Below are 19,916 nucleotides of genomic sequence, written 5' to 3'. Positions count from 1 at the left end.
CTGCTACATGTGCCATTACGGGTTTGTTTCTTTTCCTCCCTAAATCTGTGGCCTTGTCCCATTTGCAGATCAGATGACCTTGATCATCAATACTAGCTCCCAATCGCTGGGCTTTCTGAGTTATCTCAGGCAAGTCAATTAATATTTTTGAGTCTCTTTCCTTACCTGTAAACAAGGATCATTCTCCTACTTTAGGAGATTATTGTGAAATTTAAATAAAATAATGCATACAAAGTGCCTAGCATATTTCAGGGTTCATTGTATGTAATCTATAAATGTTCTTTCCTTCTGGTCTCTACCCCTTCCTTTGGTCTAAGATATTTTCTTTTCTTTTCCTTTTTATTTTATTTTATTTTTTTGAGACAGAGTCTTGCTCTGTTACCCAGCTTGGAGTGCAGTGGTGCAATCCAGATTCGCTGCAGCCTCCGCCTCCCGGGTTCAAGCAATTCTCCCAACTCAGCCTCCTGAGCAGCTGAGAATACAGGCATGTGCTACCACGTCTGACTAATTTTTGTATTTTTAGTAGAGACAGGGGTTTTCCCATGTTGGCCAGGCTGATCTCATACTCCTAGCCTCAAGTGACCCACCTGCGTCGGCCTCCCTAAGTGCTGGGATTACAGGCATGAGCCATCGCACCCTGCCGGTCTGAACTATTTTCAACAAACTCAGCTTGTTATGTCATTGCATGTAATACTGTACTTTGTGTGGTTTGAAGTACCAAGTAAGCACTCAACAAAATGCTGGCTACGTGGAGGAATGCTACAGTCTTTGGTGTGTAGAAAAACACAGTCGCTGCTTCCCAGGAGAAGAAATGACCTCTAGGTCATTTCATCCACCTTCTCACTGGACATCTGACTCCTCTCTACTATATTCCTACCAAAGAGTTGCGTAGCCTTCATCTCCAAATCTCTATGTGACAGGCAGAGAACTCACTAGCTGCCTGGACTTCATCAGACAGTTGTCAGGAAGTTCTGGCTCATGTAAAGACGAAATCGGATAGTAGAGAGGCTACGCATAAGGCTTCAGAGTTGGTCACACTGGGTTTGAGTCTTGGTTCTGCCACTAGCAGGTCTGTGACGTTGAACAAGTGGTTTGCTCATCTATGCCTCAACCTCTTCATCTGTAAAATGCAGACAGCAACAGAATCCTCTCACAGGATTATTTGTGAGGATTTAATGAAATAACATTTCTGCAAGGGAGTCATGTAATGGAGACAATTTTAAGATGACCTCCTTGGGCACGGATCCAACTATGGACATTCATTTAACAGGGACTCTTAGAATTTACTACCCAGTAAGTTCTCCAACTATCAGAAAGAGATGTATGAAGTTATAAAACTCTCTGGAGCAGAGACAAATATTCTGTAATATAAGATGTCTCAGCAGGGGAGACACCTGCCACCCAGCCACCTAGACTAGACCAGCAGACTCTAACTTACAACATCAAGATGGCAGCCAGTGAGTACACAAAACAGGGAGATGAAGATAGTCTGCTCCCCAGACCTGGCCAAATCCACTCATCCCAGGCTGTTGACTATGGAATTTCCAGGCTAAGCTCAGCTCTGTGACACCAGTGAGACTCCACAGGCCACCCTGCATGTAGGCGCTTGCATTCATTCTGGGGTTTCCAGCTGCTCTGATGAGCAGAGCTGCATCCTTTCAAAGTGAGGAAATATCGATTTGACTAAATATCTGTCTCAGTGCTATGGCCATGAGGAATGATGCTTAGCCATTTCAATGCTCACTCTTATTATTGACATAAAGATTGGGACATCTTGAGGTTGAAATCCTCTGGGTGAGGGGTGAAGGGTGGAGAGGGCTGGTGGCTGATGAAAACCCAGCTCCTTCTAGAGTGAAGGAATTAAGAAAAATAATCCAGGCTAACAAAAGCCTGTAATAAACAAAAGATGGAATCAATAGATAATGATTTCTTGTCATGTCCTTGACTGTGGGAAAAAAAAAAACCTATCGCACTTGTCAACAAAAACTGGTAAAGATTGTTCTGCTACTTATTTTTTAATAAAATGTGTAATTTTCCCATCAAGGCATCTCAATTTGCAATGAGACTGAACACCCCAGACTCCCAAGAAGGTTTTCTTTTTCTTTTGTTTTCTTCCCTTGGCTTCATGCGTGAAGTAGGGATTTTCTGAAATCACCCAAGTGTCCTTTAGAGAACAAGAAGGAAGGAAGGCACTAGTCACATAAAATGCAGTGCCAACCCTTCACCCAGAGTTATGACAGAGGCTTCAAGTACAGGCAGCAGAAGGGGCCTCCTCATTCACTGTAGCACGCCGATTCTTTCTGAAGTGCAGACCCTACCTCTCTCTCCCTCGTTCAGAACCTTTCCCAGTTCTCAACATTGAAGACCCCAGGTGCTTGGTCAGGCACCTGAACACCTGTGCAACTTGGCTTTCAGGTGTAACTCCAGCCATGCCCTGCCCTGTGTTGGCCAAGTTATGTTCAACCTCTCAGGACCTTTTCCTCTCGTGGGGAAAGCAAATGTGGTTCTAGAAACCCGTCAAGTCTGCACTCAGATCTGGGTTTGTCCTGATTAAAAGGCCCAGCAGCCCACGTCATCTCACTGAGCCTGTGCTCTGGTCTTGGCCCAGCAGGACCCAGGTCCAGGCAGTTTGACTCTGCCACTGGCCCTCCTTTGAGAACACAAGTTAGTCCTGGGTAGGTTAAAGGCCAGCCTCTGGTGTCAGCAAGGAAGGATTTTATTCTTAGGATGTCCTATTCTATTCCATTCCATTCATTGACTCTCACAGTATTTCAGCCTTCTTATATGCTAAACAACACAACACATAGTATTAACCCCATAGAATATTTGTGAAAATTAAATAAGGGAGGCATATTAAACATTTAGTGCATCACAGCTCCAGATAATATTCTGCTGTATATCTGCAGTGATCAATAAGGCAGCCACCAGCCACATGTGGCTATTAAGTATGTATAAAGAGGTTGGTGTGATCAAGCACCTGAAGTTTTAATTGCATTTATTTATTTATTTATTTTTGAAACAGGGTCTTGCTCTGTCACTCAGGCTTGAGAGCAGTTGCATACCCATGGCTCACTGTAGCCTCTACCTCCCAGGCTCAAGCGATCCTCCTACCTCAGCCTCCTGAGTAGCTGGGACCACAGGCACATGTCACCACATCAAGCTAATTAAAAAAACAAACATTTGGGTAGAGACCAGGTCTCTCTATGTTGCCCAGGTTGGTCTTAAGCTCCTGGGTTCAGGGCTCAAGCAATCCCTGCAACATGCTGGGATAATAGGGGTGAGCCACTGTGCCCGGCCTGTATTTAATTTTAATTAATTTAAATTTAGATTGAAGCATGTGGCCAGTTGCTGTTGTATTGGACAGGTGGATGAGCACATCACCAGCCACATGGTGATTTCTCAACTAATGGTGCTGCTATTATTATTAATACTACCAAATAGTTGTTAAGACAAAAAAAAAAACCCAACTTATTATCAAGATCTCCAATCCCACCATCACCATGTTCAAAACACATGCACATTTATTATATGCTTTTACCTTAGCCAAGAGATTTATGTCCCCTGGAGACAGTAGTGAAGAGAGACCCTGTCAAAGTAAAAACAAACACATACATCCACACATATATACAGTAAATCCCAGGCATCTTGAGAAAGCAAAAGGCCTTCAAAGTGTGACATAATGTGTGGCACACTGTGCCATGCATGGGATACGGACAGCCAGTGGATGTCCCAAGCCTGGGAGCCACAGGGTGAAAGAAGACTCCTCCAAGACAACAACTGCACAGCCTGCCATTCGTAGCCAAGTCTGACTGACTTTGGCCTTTTTCTTTCCCTACTCTCCTTCTGTTTGCCCCTTCTCTTCTCCCAGTGGTCCCTCTTCCCCAGCACCATCAAAACCTGATAGGTCATATGAGCACTGTGGGAGGCAAAGTGGCAAACTGTTGGCAATCTGGATGGTCGTGGATGTCTCAAATGAGCAACAGCTGTTGTTATCAGTCATTCACAACCTAGTATGAATTTAAGCCAATGTCTTCAGCTCTCCCAAGTGAAATAGCATTTTAAACTTCATTTGTCATTATGGATTAAAAGTCTCTAATTCCAGAAAGGGTATTTCAGAAATCAGGAGTAATTACAGAGCCTCTAAAGGTACGTAGGAGTCTGCAGGTGGCTGAACTGATGCTCAAACTCACTGTGAGTTGGAGCTACGGATTGTGTCTCACAATCACGGCCATCCTGGAACCCAAGACAGGGTGGAGGCTCAGAAAATATCTGGGTGCAAGGAATATAAGGTTAGGAAGGGAAATGGGAATTAAAAGGCAGACCCTAAAGGAAAGAAAGGATTCTTAGGTAGGACTTCCAGACTGCTGTGCTACTTTGCAAAATTCTAAATTTTACAAAGAAAAAGGAACACCAGAGGACCCAGGCAGCAGAGGCAAGGTGGTAGACTTAACAACTAAATGCATGGTGGGTGATTTCTCCTCATTAAGTTTGAGTTTAGGTGTACGAATTATGAATCCAGTCTGTCATTTTGGGGAGGCTGAAAGCAAGGCAATTTTTTAGGCTATTTCCCCATCCCTGACCCCACGGACTTTCTGTCCCATCCTGCGGTTAGCAAAACCATGAAACAGGTAACACAAGCTTGCTCAAGGTAACTGCCACAGTGGCTTGAAACGTGCTGGTGGTGGTGTTTCCTGTGTTGATATGATCAGAAATTCAATCAACGCTCTGGGCTATTGCAAGACGGGGTTCCCTGAGAGAGACTGGGGTTGAATTAAATCAGATTGGAGGTGCTCAAGGAATCACCCACACTGCAGTAAGAAGTTACTTAGGATGCAGCTGCTAAAGTCAAGGCCAAGACCCGCCCCGCCCCCCTCCTCAATTATCTGAGTGAGGTCCTCTGAAGAAAAGGCAACCTTTGCTATAGTAATTTATTAAAACCTTTAAAAGGGAAAGGTGTTTTATATTGAAGCCGCATTTGTTTCCCCTGGGAAGTTTAATAATAGGAAAGGGTTCATATGGTTCAAATTGGTACACTGTAATGCTGCTGGCATTGTATTACTAGGGATATTCTTACACTGCCATTGAGCCTTTAGCATAATTAGAGTGAGTTATATCGGACACAATGGCTGGGCACCAGTTACAAAGGGAGAGAGAACGAGGAGTGGATTTTCAGTCTAGGTACAGTGTGGTCTTGGATACAATTTCATTAACATCTTGCTGTGACTCATTTCTGCAAACGTCATAAGTCTCAAAAGACACACAGAACCAGCATGTGGACGGAGGCAGTGGCCTTGTGAAGGTGGACTCAGGATACGGCAGACTGCCGTCTCTGCCTTCCATGAGTCAGTCACTCATGTCACCTGTTGCTGGGCCCAGTGGGCTCAGAGAACAGTGGACAGCGTGGGGATGTAGATGCCAGTTTACATCCTACCTAGATCCTCCCCATTCTCGGTGCATCCGTACCCCTGGTGCTGTTTACACAGCCCATAACCGACTGGTGGCAGGGCGAAAAGAGCTGGGCCTGACCTCAAAGTGGGACAGCTTTGTGGTTCCATTCACAGTCCAGAGTTCCATGTGGGATCAGGCAGGGACTAGGCTTGACTTGAACCCACATTTTTGACTGTTTTTTCCCCTGTCATGTCCTCCTTCCCTCCATCCTTGTAAGTTTCTCCTGAGAGCACTCCCTCAAGCAGTCACTAGCGTAAGAATCCCCACTGCAGGCTGTGCTTCCAGAGAACTCAATCTGACACAGAAGAAGGATCCTGGAACAGGAATTCTACGCTTCTCTCCAGGTGGGTGCAGCACTGGGGAAACACTTTGGGTCACTCTCTCCACCCTCTGAGGGATGGAACTGTGTAATTAAGAATTAGCTCAGCAGGCCAGTGTTGTCCAAACCCTGCACATTCCAAAGAAATGTCCAGCTGCTGCCTGGTTCCTGGGAATTACCTCTATGCCCTTGGAATGTCCTGCCTGGTAAGAGTGTCTTTGTTTACTTGTGTTCTTGGGTCCAGTCAGCTAGTTAATGCTAACAATGTGATTTATGGTAGGTGCCTTGGACACACAACTCAGTCTGACCTCCAGAGAGGATGAAGACTCAGTAATTAAGACCAACCATGTGGGCACTCCATGCCTGGGTGACTGACTCCCAATATAACCCCTAGACACCAAGGCTGTGGTGAGCTTCCACGGTTGCAATACCTTGTGAGTATTGTCACACATTGTGACTGGGAGAATTGGGTGCTGTCTGTACAACTTCACTGGGAGAGGACAAATGGAAGCTTGTACTGGTCTTTCCTGGACTCCTTCCTTTGCACCTTTTTCCTCTGCTGATTTTAATCTGTATCATTTTACTGTAATAAACCACTGCCATGAGCATAACAGCTTTTCTGAGTCCTGTGAGTCCTTCTGTGAGTCACTGAACATGAGGGAATCCCTGAGACAACCATGCCTTATCTGATTAGTGAGCTCAGAGAGAGCCGAGAGCCATACTTGGGACCATCTGGGAGGAGTATGTTCAGTGCATCTAATAGATCTTATTGCTTCTCTCTTCTTCTCTCTTATCCCTCTCTCTCTCCCCTCAGCTCTCTGTTCTGCTGCTGACCACCTGAGAGATAATCGTGATTATCCACATTGTCAGCTGCATTACGCTGACTTAACTATCTTTGCAGGGAGATGTCCAAGTCCAGATCTGGCAGAGGTCATCTGAACCCCCACTTGACTTCTGGTCTGAACCTCACTCTCCCTGCACTTCACCAGAGCTTTGTACTTTGATAATGAAGTGGCTTCTGTGAGGTTTATTTGGCTGTTGCAAAGCTGACTCCACAGGGGAGGAAACACGAGTAATTAAGGTGTCCCTAACTTCCAATAAGACTTTATGCTCCTCTCATTGGAAGATCTTCAATGGAAAGTTTCAGGACCCTTAATGGCAGACCAGGATCTCTGTCCAGGTCTCTGCTGTACCCGCCAACTGAGATAAGGGATGGGGGGTCACCCACACCCACAGGGACATGTGTGCCTTGGGTCCCTGTCTGGAATTTGTAGCAGGCCAGGCTTGCAAAAGAGACAGGCAACCTCTCAGATCCATCTCAAGGTGAAGCTTCTGCCCAGGTGAGCATCTTGCTTTCTGAAACCAGACTTACAGCCTCACCCTTGAGGCCTGCAATTTCCTAGTATTGGTTGCTGCTGTCTCTTTCATCTTAAGCAGCTTCTTCCCCAGGACTCATCTCTCTCCCCATCTGCACAGCTGCCTCCCACTCTCCCAGGCCAGCGCATCCCCAGTGCTCCTTCCCTAGAGGGTCCACCTATGGCCAGGCTACTCAGCTAAACCTTTGGGGCTTCTCTGGCATTGGAAACTCAGTCAGAGGGTGTCCCAGGAGATGAGGGTGCCTCGCATCAGGGAAGCCTATAGGACTCTGGGGCTGGACTAAGGCCACATTGCCAAGGACCCAACATTCAGGGCTGTCTCTGTCTTCTCAACTTTTCACAAATTCCCCTGTTCTCACTGTGAGTCAAGAAAGAACATTTCTTCCATGTCAAACAGAGGGCAGCCGGGAAGGCTGACATCACCTAGTCAAGTGCTAGGAAACGGGCACGTCAGGGATTTGCAATGGGTGCTGCTGTTGCTCATTTGCTCACCCCAGATCCACGTTTCACCCTTCTCTGTCCTGTTCCATGCCTGGGAGGTTAAACCCCTGGAATGTATCCCAGGCCGGCTTGCCTGCTGGCCCACAGTGGAATTCCCCAGTTCGAGGCACTGCAGGAAACTGGAGGGTGGGAGACATCCCGACCTCCTGGCCTCGGACTAAGCCTTCTACAGCAGTGTGGAACCCATGACTGAGCTCCTGTGTGCAATCCCTCTCTCACCGTTCCACTCTCCCTGGGCTTTCAAAACAGGTATAACGGTGGTAATGACTTCCCACTGTGGTTTATCTCTTACAACATCCCATATTAGTTTCCTCTGCCCACAGTTCTGTCAAAGGTTCCTTTGTTAAAACCTCTTGAACCTTCTGAGTTGCATTTTTTCTCTTGCTGACGCCCTGACTGATAGTCAATATTCATCCAGAACCATAAAATGACATACTGGCTTGCCAGGAGGCCCTCTTTCTCCTGGATTTCCTGGTGTACCCTAAGAGAAGAAGGAAAGAAAACATTAACTGTGGTAAGCACACGGTCCTGACCCACTCTACCCACACCCTCTGCCAACCTCTCTATCTGCTAAGTGTAATTCAGTGGGAAAAAAAATCATCAGACCATGAGGATTGGCACCAATAAAAATGCATGGTTTCCAATCTCAGCTGAATACCCAAGGCTTCCCAGGAAGAATCCGACAATGGCAAATGTTTAGAACTACCCCCATAACTCCTGTCCTAAACACAAAACTAAAAACAACTCATGCACACAGAACACGTGCATGCACGCACACATACACACACACCCTGTCTTAAACTTTCCCAGTGCTTTCCCAAACACAAGTGGAAGGAATGGCTTTGAAAAGTAGAAAAACACTTCTATTAGACAGGCTATAAGAATTAATGCTGAGAGTGGGACAGTGAAATTTGAATATTTGGAAGCAGGAATGAGAAAGTAAACTTCTCTTTGGAAACAGAACCCAAGGAAGAGAAGGGAATTTTGTTGTTCCTGCTTATAATGAACTAAAACTACAGAGATGAAAAGATGTATGTCTAAGCAATAAATATCACTGCTTACTAGTGCCAGACACCTTTGTCCTATAAGGACTCATGGTTGTCATTTACCATTTGGTCAATGAGTATGAATCAAGTACCTTCTATGTGCCTGGCCTACTGCTAGGCACCAGGGACCATGAGGATGCATAAGACACAGGGGCTCCTTCTTAGAGCTCAGAGATGGCTGGACAAAGGCCAAACAATGGAGATATGAGATGACTGTCATTGTCACAAAGTGGGAAGTAACCCATCCGCACAATGAGCATCACGTACATCTGTGGAATCCACGGAAAAGAGAGAGCTGTTCCAGGGAAGGGTCAGGGGGAACAAGTCGCTGGAGAAGGTAGTGCCTGATTCGAGCAGAACTGACTGGGTTATGTAAGACTTTGACTAAGAAATTAGGGAACATTGTGTGGGATACCCAGGAGTTGAAAAGATTTTGAAACCTTAACACAAATAAACACAGAAAATAAAATTGAATAATAGAAAATTACGAGCCACACTCAACAGAAAAGCAAAAATAAAAAGCAGGCCCATGGGGCTTCCTGGAAATTCTCAACCAGGCTACGAAGTTGGCCACATGGTCAAAGGAGGCCAGGAGATGGTGGAGGGTGGGCTTTCAGGGGTCATGTAAGGGCCTTCACTGAGTCCACGCCATTTCTCTGTACTTACATCCCGGCCGGCTGGGCCCTGGGGGCCGGGGAATCCAGGTAAGCCTCGTGATCCCTGAAGAAAAAGAAAAGAAGACACTGACACCTCACAATATTGTAAGGAAATAAGGACACTCCCTCCTTGGCAATAGTTGGCTCTTCTTCAACACGTGGTCTGTTGCTATGAGGAATCTGATGGAACACGTGCGTCAAAGAACCCTGCTCAGAGCTTACTCAACTGACTGTACTACGTGGGGGTACGTGCTCGACACACAGAGAGAATGCTCTGGAAAACCTTCATTTTGAGCCTCACAACTTGGACCCCATTTGTATAATTCCCTTACTTGAGTGAAGGGGACAGCTCCTGCAGTGAGATGGGCCTGAGCTCAAACCCTGGCTCACTCCTTTCATGTCCTATGGATAACCAGCCCTGAGAGCTGCTAACCAGGTGGTTAAAGAAGTTTCCTTATGCAAGACCCAGCACAATACTGAGCACATGCCTGGCGATTACTACTCTTGGTAAGAAAATAATTTCTAGCCACAAATTTCTGGACAACATCAGGAAATGACACACGTATCTTTCAGTATGGATCTCATTTCCTATAAGATTTTTCCTTAAGTAGGTCTAAAAGTGGGAATTCCTGGCAGTTGCTGGAACTGTGCTACAGGGCTGCTCAGGAGCTGACACCGCGTCTCCTGGGCCTTCACAGACCTCCTCTCACACCGATCCCTCCATCTAGGGTCCCACCTGTTTGCCTCTGCTTTGCAATAACTTGCTCTGAAATCTCATGTCTACCAGTTCACTACGTAGTACCTCAATTTATTCATCTATAAAAATGGGTATAAGGAGCCCTGTAGCCCCGTGCTGGGCATGGTGGCTCACACCTGCAATCCCAGCTACTGGGGAGGGTAAGGCAGGAGAACTGCTTGAACCCAGGAGGCGGAGATTGCAGTGAGCCAAGGTCGTGCCACTGCACTCCAGCCTGGTTGACAGAGCAAGACTGTTACACACACACACAAAGCAATCCCTGTCCTGAATTCAGAAATCATATAAATAAAGGTTATTTAAAATATGTTCACAAGACACAAGGTACAAGATCATCCCAGTTGCTACAATGCAGCTATTTCCCCTGGGGTGAATTTATAGGAAATCATATTTTCCCAGCAAATGCATGCACAGGCATGTCATGGATGGTTGCTGCTCCTAAGAATGAAGGCTTACTGAGAGCCCTCCTGTTGCTTCAGCATAAAGTCAGTCCATCAGGTCTCCACAGTGGCTCCCGGGTCTTGCTCTGCCCACATTACAGATTAAGAGCAATTCCCACATTGGCTCACTGCCGTGTGGTTGGGGTTGGCAAAACCAGGATTCAAAATTAGTTCTTCAGGCAATTTGGCTGAATTCATTAAACCATGGCCGCCCTTCTATGTTGAAGAGGTGCCCAAAACAGAAGCCAGTCTGTTTGCCCAACTATAATATGGGCATGGCATCCCTTCCCTGCTCATATGCACATCTATCATACTCTGTTCCACAGGTCAGAGTTCAGGGGCGGAGGCTATCCAGTGAGCACCCTGGGAGAAGCCGCTGGAGTCTGCACTGTTCAACAATGTGAGGAAATTTCAGAATCTACTTCAGTTTTTGGTGCCTCCCATTTAAAACTGCTTTGATTCGAGCAGGATTCCTTGTATAGAAACTCATCCCTTTATTTAAAGCATACTGTACCGGGGGGCCTTTGTCTCCTGGTGGTCCGGAAGGGCCCTAGAAACAAACAAACAAGTATGTAAGCAAAGTAGAAATGACATGCTTATGTAAACAAGCTATGGTGTTTATTCCTTAGACAGGTCCTCAGTTGTCCCGGAAGGAGTTACTAACTTCCTCCTACCTTGAAGCCACACTGCCATACCCTCTTACCACCTACCCACCCACAAATGTTGCTCATGAAAATCTCTCTGGAAGCTCCTCCACTTGCCTCTTAACTGATGTCACCCTATCATCATCCCTGCATAGCTCCTGACACCTGAGCCTAACTCTACTTTGTAGCTCTAGTGTGAGGTTGAACCCGGCAGCCCCGACCTCCCTGTATTGCACCCCCTTGGACATGTACTGGCTCTTTCTGCACAGGAAAGGATGGGCATGATAACGACCACATTCCCCAGCCATAGCCTTAGTGGCTGAGGCTGCAGTAGTCGTGCTCCCTTCTCCAACAAGGCGTGCACGCACACACACACACACACACACATACACACACACACACACACACCACACACATGCACGCACACACACGTATACAGACACACAGACATGGGCCTGGCATCCTCCACGGTACCCAGTTCTTTGCTCAGACAGAATTTGGCTTCTAGATATTATGCTTAAGATGCTGTTCATTGATTGACTGGAAGGCATTCACATGCAGTTCCAAGTCTTGCAGCGAATGGGACCGTCCCTTGCCCCTGAGGCTTTGCTATGCTTGTGCATTTCCACAAAGACTCTGTCCTGCCTTTCTACCTGGAAACATTCTTGTCACTCTCTGGTTCTCCTTTGAGAAATCCCTGCCTGTGGAGAGCCTCCTCTGGCTTCTCCCAGGGTGCTCACTGGATAGCCTCCGCCCCTGCACGCGCCCTGCCTAAGACTGAAAGTCCAGCATTGTTACTGCCTGTTGGCCCATTCTGCTTCACTGGATGGACTGAATGCTCCCATGAGGTGGCTGCCGAGTCTGCATTCTTACCATGCTCTCTCCACACTCAGCAAGCGCCGTGTGCATTGCAAGAACATAGCAGACTACAGCACAGCAAATAGCATTTGATCAAAATGAAAAATGTAAAGCACAAGGAGAACTTGAGAATCAGTGCCAATCATCCTTTCTTTTCACTGACAATCAAACTAAGTCCAGAGGAGAGACAGAGACGTGCCCAAGACACGCCAGGAATCACTGGCCAGGATGAGGTTAGTCTCACATTCTGCCCTCAGTCCCGTGTGCCCTGTATCTCCCTGTAGCACAGCCCACGAGAATGTCCCTAAGTATTCCCAAGAGAGCAAAATGATTTCACACCAATGCCAAGGTTCCTGCAGTATGGTGGCAGGGGTAACCTAAAAGCCTACCCATTAAATATGCCCCAGAGCAGTCTAATATAAAATAGGATAAGCATCATTTTAAGTGTGTAGTTGGGTACTAGAGAAAGTAGAGAAAATCTCCAGAGGTCTAGAGAAAGAGACAACTGAGAAGCAGTGCCCTAAATCTACACAGACCTGCCCTGGAGGGGAGCAGGACTCTGAGAGCTGTGCGGGGATGGGAAACGAGCTGGAGGCCCTTTTGATCAGGAAGTTGAAACTCAGAACAGTAAGTAAAGGCAAATCCTTCAGTAGGTTATAGCAGGGGTCCACAGGCTTTTTCTGTGAAGGGACTGATAGTAAAGTGAAGGGGTAGAGAAGAAAATGATGTCAAGGAAGCTCTCCCATCTTTGTCTGGGATGCAGGTGCATGATGACGGAAGCCTCCTCTGAGAACTCACCCTCAGGGCCCTGCCCTCACAGGCATCTGGGAGCTCTAAGTCAGAAGTCCTGCAGAACTTCAGCTCAAAGCCAATGTGCCTGCACACAAGTCAACGTCTGGGCACCCAGAAAGAAAATCCCCTAGGAGCATACAGAGCAGCGAAAGGATCTTCACAGATAGATTCCCAAAGGCACAAAACTGCAATCTCAAATCACAAAGCTGTTCACCACAGGGACATAACGAGTGGTAGAACCGAGTTTCCATGAAGTTTGGAGAATGGGGTGGTCAGATACAGGCAATAAAAAAGGTCTATTAAAATGATTACATACAGGGGAAAAAAAGAAAGAAAACACAGAGAAAATAACATGGCATTATTCAGAAAGATCTGGCAGGTATGAAAAGAGCCAGAGTACATTTTTAGAAATAGAAATGTAGAGTCATTAAAATAAAAAAAAATTGTAATAACCAGATTAATTTGAAACTAATATAAAATAGGAATTTCCCAGAATAATTGTCTTTAAGAATCATGGCAAATGTCATTTCCTGAAGAACCTATGCAGAGTGGCAACTAAACTAAAATATATATATATATATATATAAATTCTTAAGACACACAATGATCATGACTGAACAGTGGCAGATCACAGTAAATTTCTGAAATTATTCATTTTTCCCTCTTGACCAAATGAATGATAAATCACCAGAATGCAGCACATTTGCTTCTCTCTTTCTCTTGAAATCTCCCATCACTTCTCAGAATTCTATCTCATTCCAGAAATGGCTGAAGGAGTCATACGCACACATAGAGAGGTCTGGCTAGGGAAACAGAGATGAATGAATAACTCACAGCTGCACAAGGGGAACTTCCAGCTATTGGTCTATATGCCAGGAGTGGTCCTATCTGCTCCATACACAGATCCTCTCACTTTCACCCCAATCAGAGGCCTACAAACTGGGTATTATCAACATTTCATTGCTATAGATGGAGAAACTAAAGCTAAAATTCATTAAATAGCTTTCCTAAGGACAAGCAGAAAAAATGATGGACTCGGCATTCCACCTCTGGTCTGTTTGACTCAGAAGCCAGTGCTCCCTTCATTCTGCCTCACCGCTTCTGTCACGGTGTAGGTCAGTGGTGCACGTGGGCCACCATACCTGCATTCGAATTGTGTTCCTTTCACGGTAGTTCCCAGGGAGGATGGGTATGTATTCCTTAAGGAAAGGGCGTGAGGGATGGTTTGTTATTGGCCTGGGAAATGTCATGCCATTTGAGAGTCACCCTTTGTTTTCAAGTTAAATCCCAGGATCCACTTTAAGCATTTGACTTGTTTACCATGCCAGGCTCCAAATTATCTTCTTATGTCATTTAATAGAAAATCCACATTGAAGGATGTGCTTTTAAATTAAAGGTCTTCATTTCAAATCTTAGCTTATCAATCATCAGCTGTTTGACCTTAAGAAAGTTACTTAGACAGCTTCTCTGACCTTCACTTTTCTCAGCTGTAATACAAATCTAGAGTATCACCTTGCCTTGTGTTATCAGAAATAAAAGAAGATACTACAAGTAGTGAAGCAGGCAGTGCCCAACCATAAAAGCCTTTCCCATGTCTATCCTGTTAGTTTACTTTAAGAACGATAAAGGTGTGTTGAAGAAGGGGATTGTACAAAGACTTTCTAAAGCCATTCCTATATCTGAAGCTCAAATATGTTTTCAATAATTACAACCCTCTTCTCTGAAATTACGGCCTCTGATGTGTTTGTTCAAGAGTCATTTTACCCTAATGCCCAGATTTGGGCCTTCGATACCAGTTTCCATTAAGAGAAACTACTACGACTTCTTGAAGAAATGACTGATCAGAGACCTGGACAAGAAATGTACACAACAAACCTAGAGCAAGGAAAGCATCGAAGATGCTAAGTTTGTGTCAAAGGTAATCAGGATCAACTTAAATAGACCTCCACTGGCAGAAGACAAGACAAACTGAGCATCGAAAGGAAGACTAGCTGCAATAATTTAAAACACATCTAAGGTGTTTATATCCCTGAGTTCAAAATTATTCTTAGAATAAACAACAAAAACAAGCATCTAATTGGTCCTGTTTGCAAGATGCTAGGGAACCAAGTCATTATTTGAAAACAAGGGAAAGACTTCAAGCATTTATATTCTGCCTTCCATATGTCTTGTACCACTGGGTATCCAAAGGGTGCTTTAGGGAACATTTCTCTATATAGAACTATTCCAGCTAATAAAGAAAGAATGAATAGAACTAGAATAGCGCCAGTTTGCAACCCTTGATGTACTAATTGGTGGGAGCATTAGACACCACAGGGTGAATGCATCACAAAGAGGCTCCACCAGACATCATGTGCCTCCTGCTGGATGAACACCCCACCTGTGAAGTCTTGCCAACAACATCAAACCAGAGTCAGATCAAGCCTCTAGGTCTGAGTACCAACTTACTTGAACCATAAGGACAGAGGAACACATTGAGCTATTACATTAACAAATTCCAGATGGTAGGAAATTCTATGAGACTAAAAAAAAAAAAAAAATGGAAACATCCAACCAATTGCTATATGTTTATTTGGATCTTAAAGAAACAAACAAAAAACACAGAAGTGTGACATGTATGAAATAATTAGAAATTTGAACACTGACTAGATATTTGATGGTGTTATGGATTTTTAAGGGGTATATTATAAAATTGTGGTTCTGTTTTTTAAAATTCTTATCTTTTAGAAACATATACTGAAATATCTACAGACAAAATGTGTCTGGAATTTGCTTCAAAATAATGGAAAGTAGTGGATAAGAGGAAAACCATGGTCACTGGCTGTGGCATCCTGGCACTAGTTGTGGCTATATGGGTGTTTATTTTACTATTCTACCTACTGTTAGTATATTTGAATTTCTCCATAATAAAAACTGATAGATATACATACAGAGACACACACACATACACATATATACCACACATATGAATACACTTACATCTGATGCACATGCACAGTCATGCTATTGGTGTTCTCTGACAATTATCGTAGTTTTACAAAACTGAAAGTCCCATATGGCTTTAGATATGTGAAACGCATTCTCTTCTTTCTCTGCTATCAGGCTGTTCTAAAAACCAGCTTCCTTTCTCTAAGAATTGATCATCTTTTTGTTCCTCCTACCAAAGGCACAGATCTGAAAATAAAGTGAACTTTTATTCTCTGTAATCTTTGATCCGAGTGCCTCACGTGTGCGCAGGCCTACTGCTGCATGCTGGGGTGGGTGGCCGAGTGGCTGCAGAGCATGGAGCCCGCCTATGCAAAGCGCTCCAGGTGAGAGGGAAATCTCTGTTGTAATGATTGATCAGGCTCAGTGAGTCAGGGTTACGGGATGCCCAGAGCTACTGGCATCAGCCTGAGAGAGTTTGCGGAATCTTCACCCAGAGGCGGACAGGAGAAAAGAGGTTTAGTGGGGTGGGGGCTTCACAGGTAGAGAAGAGGATGAGGCAGAGGTATCCCTGGCAGAGGAGAGCACTAGGCCAAGAGGAGAAGTCAGACTCTGTGCTCAGAGAGCAGCAGGGGTGCCTCCAGGAATGTCCCGGGGAAGCTGTGGTCTGAAGGAGAAGGGCCCGAGCACCTTGCTGGAGAGGCCTCTGAAGCTACCCACCAGGCAAGAGGTGGGCCCAGATCCAGGCTTTAGGAGGACAGCTGTGGCTGCGGAGTGGAGAAGAGGTCAGAGGGAACAGACCAGAGGCCCAGAGGCCAGGTGGCTGGGGAGACCAGCGGGAAAACCCACGAGCGATGCAGGGGCTGAGTGAAGCTGAGCGGGAAGTGTGGAAATGGAGAGGAGGGAGTTCCGGAGAGGGCTCGGCCATGGCCGTGGGGTCTGCTAAGGAAGCAGAGATGAGGGTCCTGGAGGCCGGTCAGGGCAGTATCTGGCCTTTCCCAAGTCTGGTACCAAGAAGCCTTTCTTGTGCTGGCTTTAACTGTGCAGAACCAGAAACAGTCCAGGACACCCCTGCTCCTCCCACCATGTCATGAAGAAGGCTCCTGGAGCCACAGGGACAGCAGAGGCTGTCTTCTAGCTTAGAAACAATGAGTGCAGACTTCAGGGCAAGATCAACGCAGGTTCAAATGCCTGCTTTGTCTCTCACTAGCAGAGTGACCAAGGCCAACTGCCTAAACCTCTCTGAGCCTGAGTCTCCTCATCTGAAACCTGGAGATGATAATAGTAATACCTTACTGGACCACTAGGAAGACTAGAGAAGGCAGTGGCATGTCAAGCCAAGTGCCCAGCATGTTAAGTGTGCCTTAGGAATTATTATTGAGAACAACAAAATGGTTTGTTTCATTTAGAAAGGAGAGTTCCCAATCAGAAGTGGCAGTAGAAACTTAATTTAAAACTATTAACTATTTTCTATCTCTATCAACAGAAGAAATTCCTAAGACCTTTTTTTTTGTTTTGTTTTGTTTTTTTTGAGATGAAGTCTTGCTCTGTTACCCAGGCTAGAGTGCAGTGGCACAATCTTGGCTCACTGCAACCTCCACCTCCCAGATTCAAGCGATTCTCCTGTCTCAGCCTCCCTAGTAGCTGGGATTACAGGAGCCCACCACCACACCCAGCTAATTTTTATATTTTTAGTAGAGATGGGGTTTCACCATGTTAGCCAGGCTGGTCTTGAACTACTGACCTTAGGTGATCCACCCACCTCAGCCTCCCAAAGTGCTGCGATTACAGGTGTGAGCCACTGCGCCTGGCCATCTTGAGACTTCAATATAAAAACTGTGGGCGGCTCAGCTCCTGGTTATACACAAAGCAATACAGGAGCCCTGGAGTCTGGGAGGTGGTGTGTGGCTTTACACCTTCCTCAGCCTCCTCCTTCACTGCCCACAGGACGCAGCTCTGTGCACTGGGCAGGGTGAGAATGGATCTCAGTGAATCAAGTGCTGTACATTCCTTGAGCATCGGCCATGGGGGCAAGGCCGGGAGATGGACCCTGGGGTAACCATGGACAAATGCCCAGTGTTCCCAAGTAGCATCCAGACAAGATGGGGGTACTCACACCTAAAGGAATCTAGCCAGCCTAATTCTTGGGACAGCCTGAGTGACTTTGGTTCTTATGATCAAAGGAATTGGACTAAAGCAGGCAGATAAGACATGAGTTTAAATAAATAAAAAACAAACAAACACGGGCTAGACACGGAAGTCAATCGTACAGGAGCAATCATGCATATAAAAAGCCACTGGTAGGCTGGGCATGGTGGCTCACACTTGTAATTCCAACACTTTGGGATGCCAAGGCAGGTGGATGGCTTGGACTCAGGAGTTTGAGACCAGTCTGGGCAACAGGTCAAAACCTCATCTCTACAAAAAATACAAAACTTAGCCAGGCGTGGTGGCTCGCACCTGTAGTCCCAACTACTCAGGAGGCTGAGGTGGGAGGATCACTTGAGCCCAGGAGGTTAAGGCTGCAGTGAGCCATGATCACACCACTGCACTCCAGCTTGGGGGACAGAGTGAGACCCTGTCTCAAAAAAAAAAAAGAAAAAAAAAAGCCACTGATGAGTGTGAAGACTTAAGTGAACATGAACTTTCATTACTACAGTTGACCCCTAAGCAACATGGGATTGAACGTGCAGGTCCACTTAAATGCAGATTGTTTTCAATAAATACTTTGGAGATTTTCAACAATTAAAAAAAACTGTCAAATGACCCAGTGGCCTAGAAATATTGAAAAATTAAGCAAAAGTAAGGTATACCACAAACACAGAAAATATAGAGATACTAGTCTGTTGTATCATTTAGTATCATAAAATATACACAGATCTATAATAAAAAGCTACAGTTTGTTAAAAATGTGTGCACACAAACACAGACCATACATGGCACCCTGACTGTTGAGAGAAATGTAAAGAAACATACACGCAACATTAAGTCATAACTGCATAAAATTAACTGTAGCCAGACCGTAGTACCATAACAATTTTATAGCCACCTCCTGTTGCGATCGTGGTGAGCTCACGTGTTGTGAGTATCTGCTTAAATGCTGTGTGATTCTAATCATCTCTGCGTGAGCAGTCTCTCTCTCCAGTAAATCACGTTACCAAAGTAAAAAGTGTTCTCTCACAGTTCTGGGGTGTGTGTGTGTGTGTGTGTGTGTGTGTTTTCTGTCATGCTTATTGCAATACTGTAAACGCTGAATAACACCAGAAAACCCATATGAAGCACAAGTGATGCTGGAAGTTCTCCCAGGGAGCAGAGAAAAGTCGTGATATTACAAGAAAGAGCTGAACGGCAGCCGGGCGCGGTGGCTCACGCCTGTAATCCCAGCACTTTGGGAGGCTGAGGCGGGTGGATCACGAGGTCAGGAGATCAAGACCATCCTGGCTAACACGGTGAAACCCCGTCTCTACTAAAAATACCAAATCAAAATTAGCCGGGCGTGGTGGCGGACGCTTGTAGTCCCAGCTACTCGGGAGGCTGAGGCAGGAGAATGGCGTGAACCCAGGAGGTGGAGCTTGCAGTGAGCCCAGATCGTGCCACTGCACTCCTGCCTGGGCGACAGAGCGAGACTCCATCTCAAAAAAAGAAAAAAAAGAAAAAAGCTGAATGACTTGATGTGTACCTTACACTGAGGTCTGCAGCTGCGGCTGCAGCCCTTTCCAGTGGACTGTTCTTGCAAGCAAACAACACAAACTTACAGTATCGATAAATACTGTACAGTACTATAAATGTATTTTCTCTTCCTTATGATTTTTTTCATAACTTTTTTCTCTAGCTTGCTTTAAGAATATAGCATATAATACATATAACAAGCAAAACATGTGTTACTTGACTCTTTGAATTATCAGTAAGGCTTCCAGTCTACAGTAGGCTATTAGTTAAACACAGGGAGAGTCAAAAGTTATACTCAAATTTTCAACTGTGCAGGGTCAGCACCCCAACTGCCACATGATTCAGGGGTTCAACTGTATGGTACCCCTGCTGGAAGAGTGGTTAAGGGCATTTTCTTGGAGTCAGAATGCTGGGGTTCCTGTCCTAGCTCTACCATGTCCTAATGGTGACTCCACATCTCTATTTCATCATTTGTAAAATGAAAAGAA

General features: G+C 45.5%; 1 protein-coding gene across 1 annotated transcript in view; it reads right to left on the bottom strand.

The window, feature by feature from the left end:
- Window positions 1-19,916, bottom strand: part of COL22A1 (collagen, type XXII, alpha 1) — a 299,536-nt gene that overhangs the window by 64,223 nt on the left and 215,397 nt on the right. The window contains exons 42-45 of the mRNA XM_011938231.1: window positions 11,055-11,090; window positions 9,357-9,410; window positions 8,081-8,125; window positions 3,539-3,586 (exon numbers count right to left, since the gene is read on the bottom strand). Of these exons, the coding sequence (XP_011793621.1) occupies window positions 3,539-3,586; window positions 8,081-8,125; window positions 9,357-9,410; window positions 11,055-11,090 (183 nt within the window). The remainder of the gene's footprint in view (window positions 1-3,538; window positions 3,587-8,080; window positions 8,126-9,356; window positions 9,411-11,054; window positions 11,091-19,916) is intronic.

Source organism: Colobus angolensis, unplaced genomic scaffold (assembly GCF_000951035.1).
Source record: "Colobus angolensis palliatus isolate OR3802 unplaced genomic scaffold, Cang.pa_1.0 Scaffold17, whole genome shotgun sequence".
Lineage (NCBI taxonomy): Eukaryota > Metazoa > Chordata > Mammalia > Primates > Cercopithecidae > Colobus > Colobus angolensis.
This window is presented reverse-complemented; position numbering and strand designations above follow the sequence as displayed.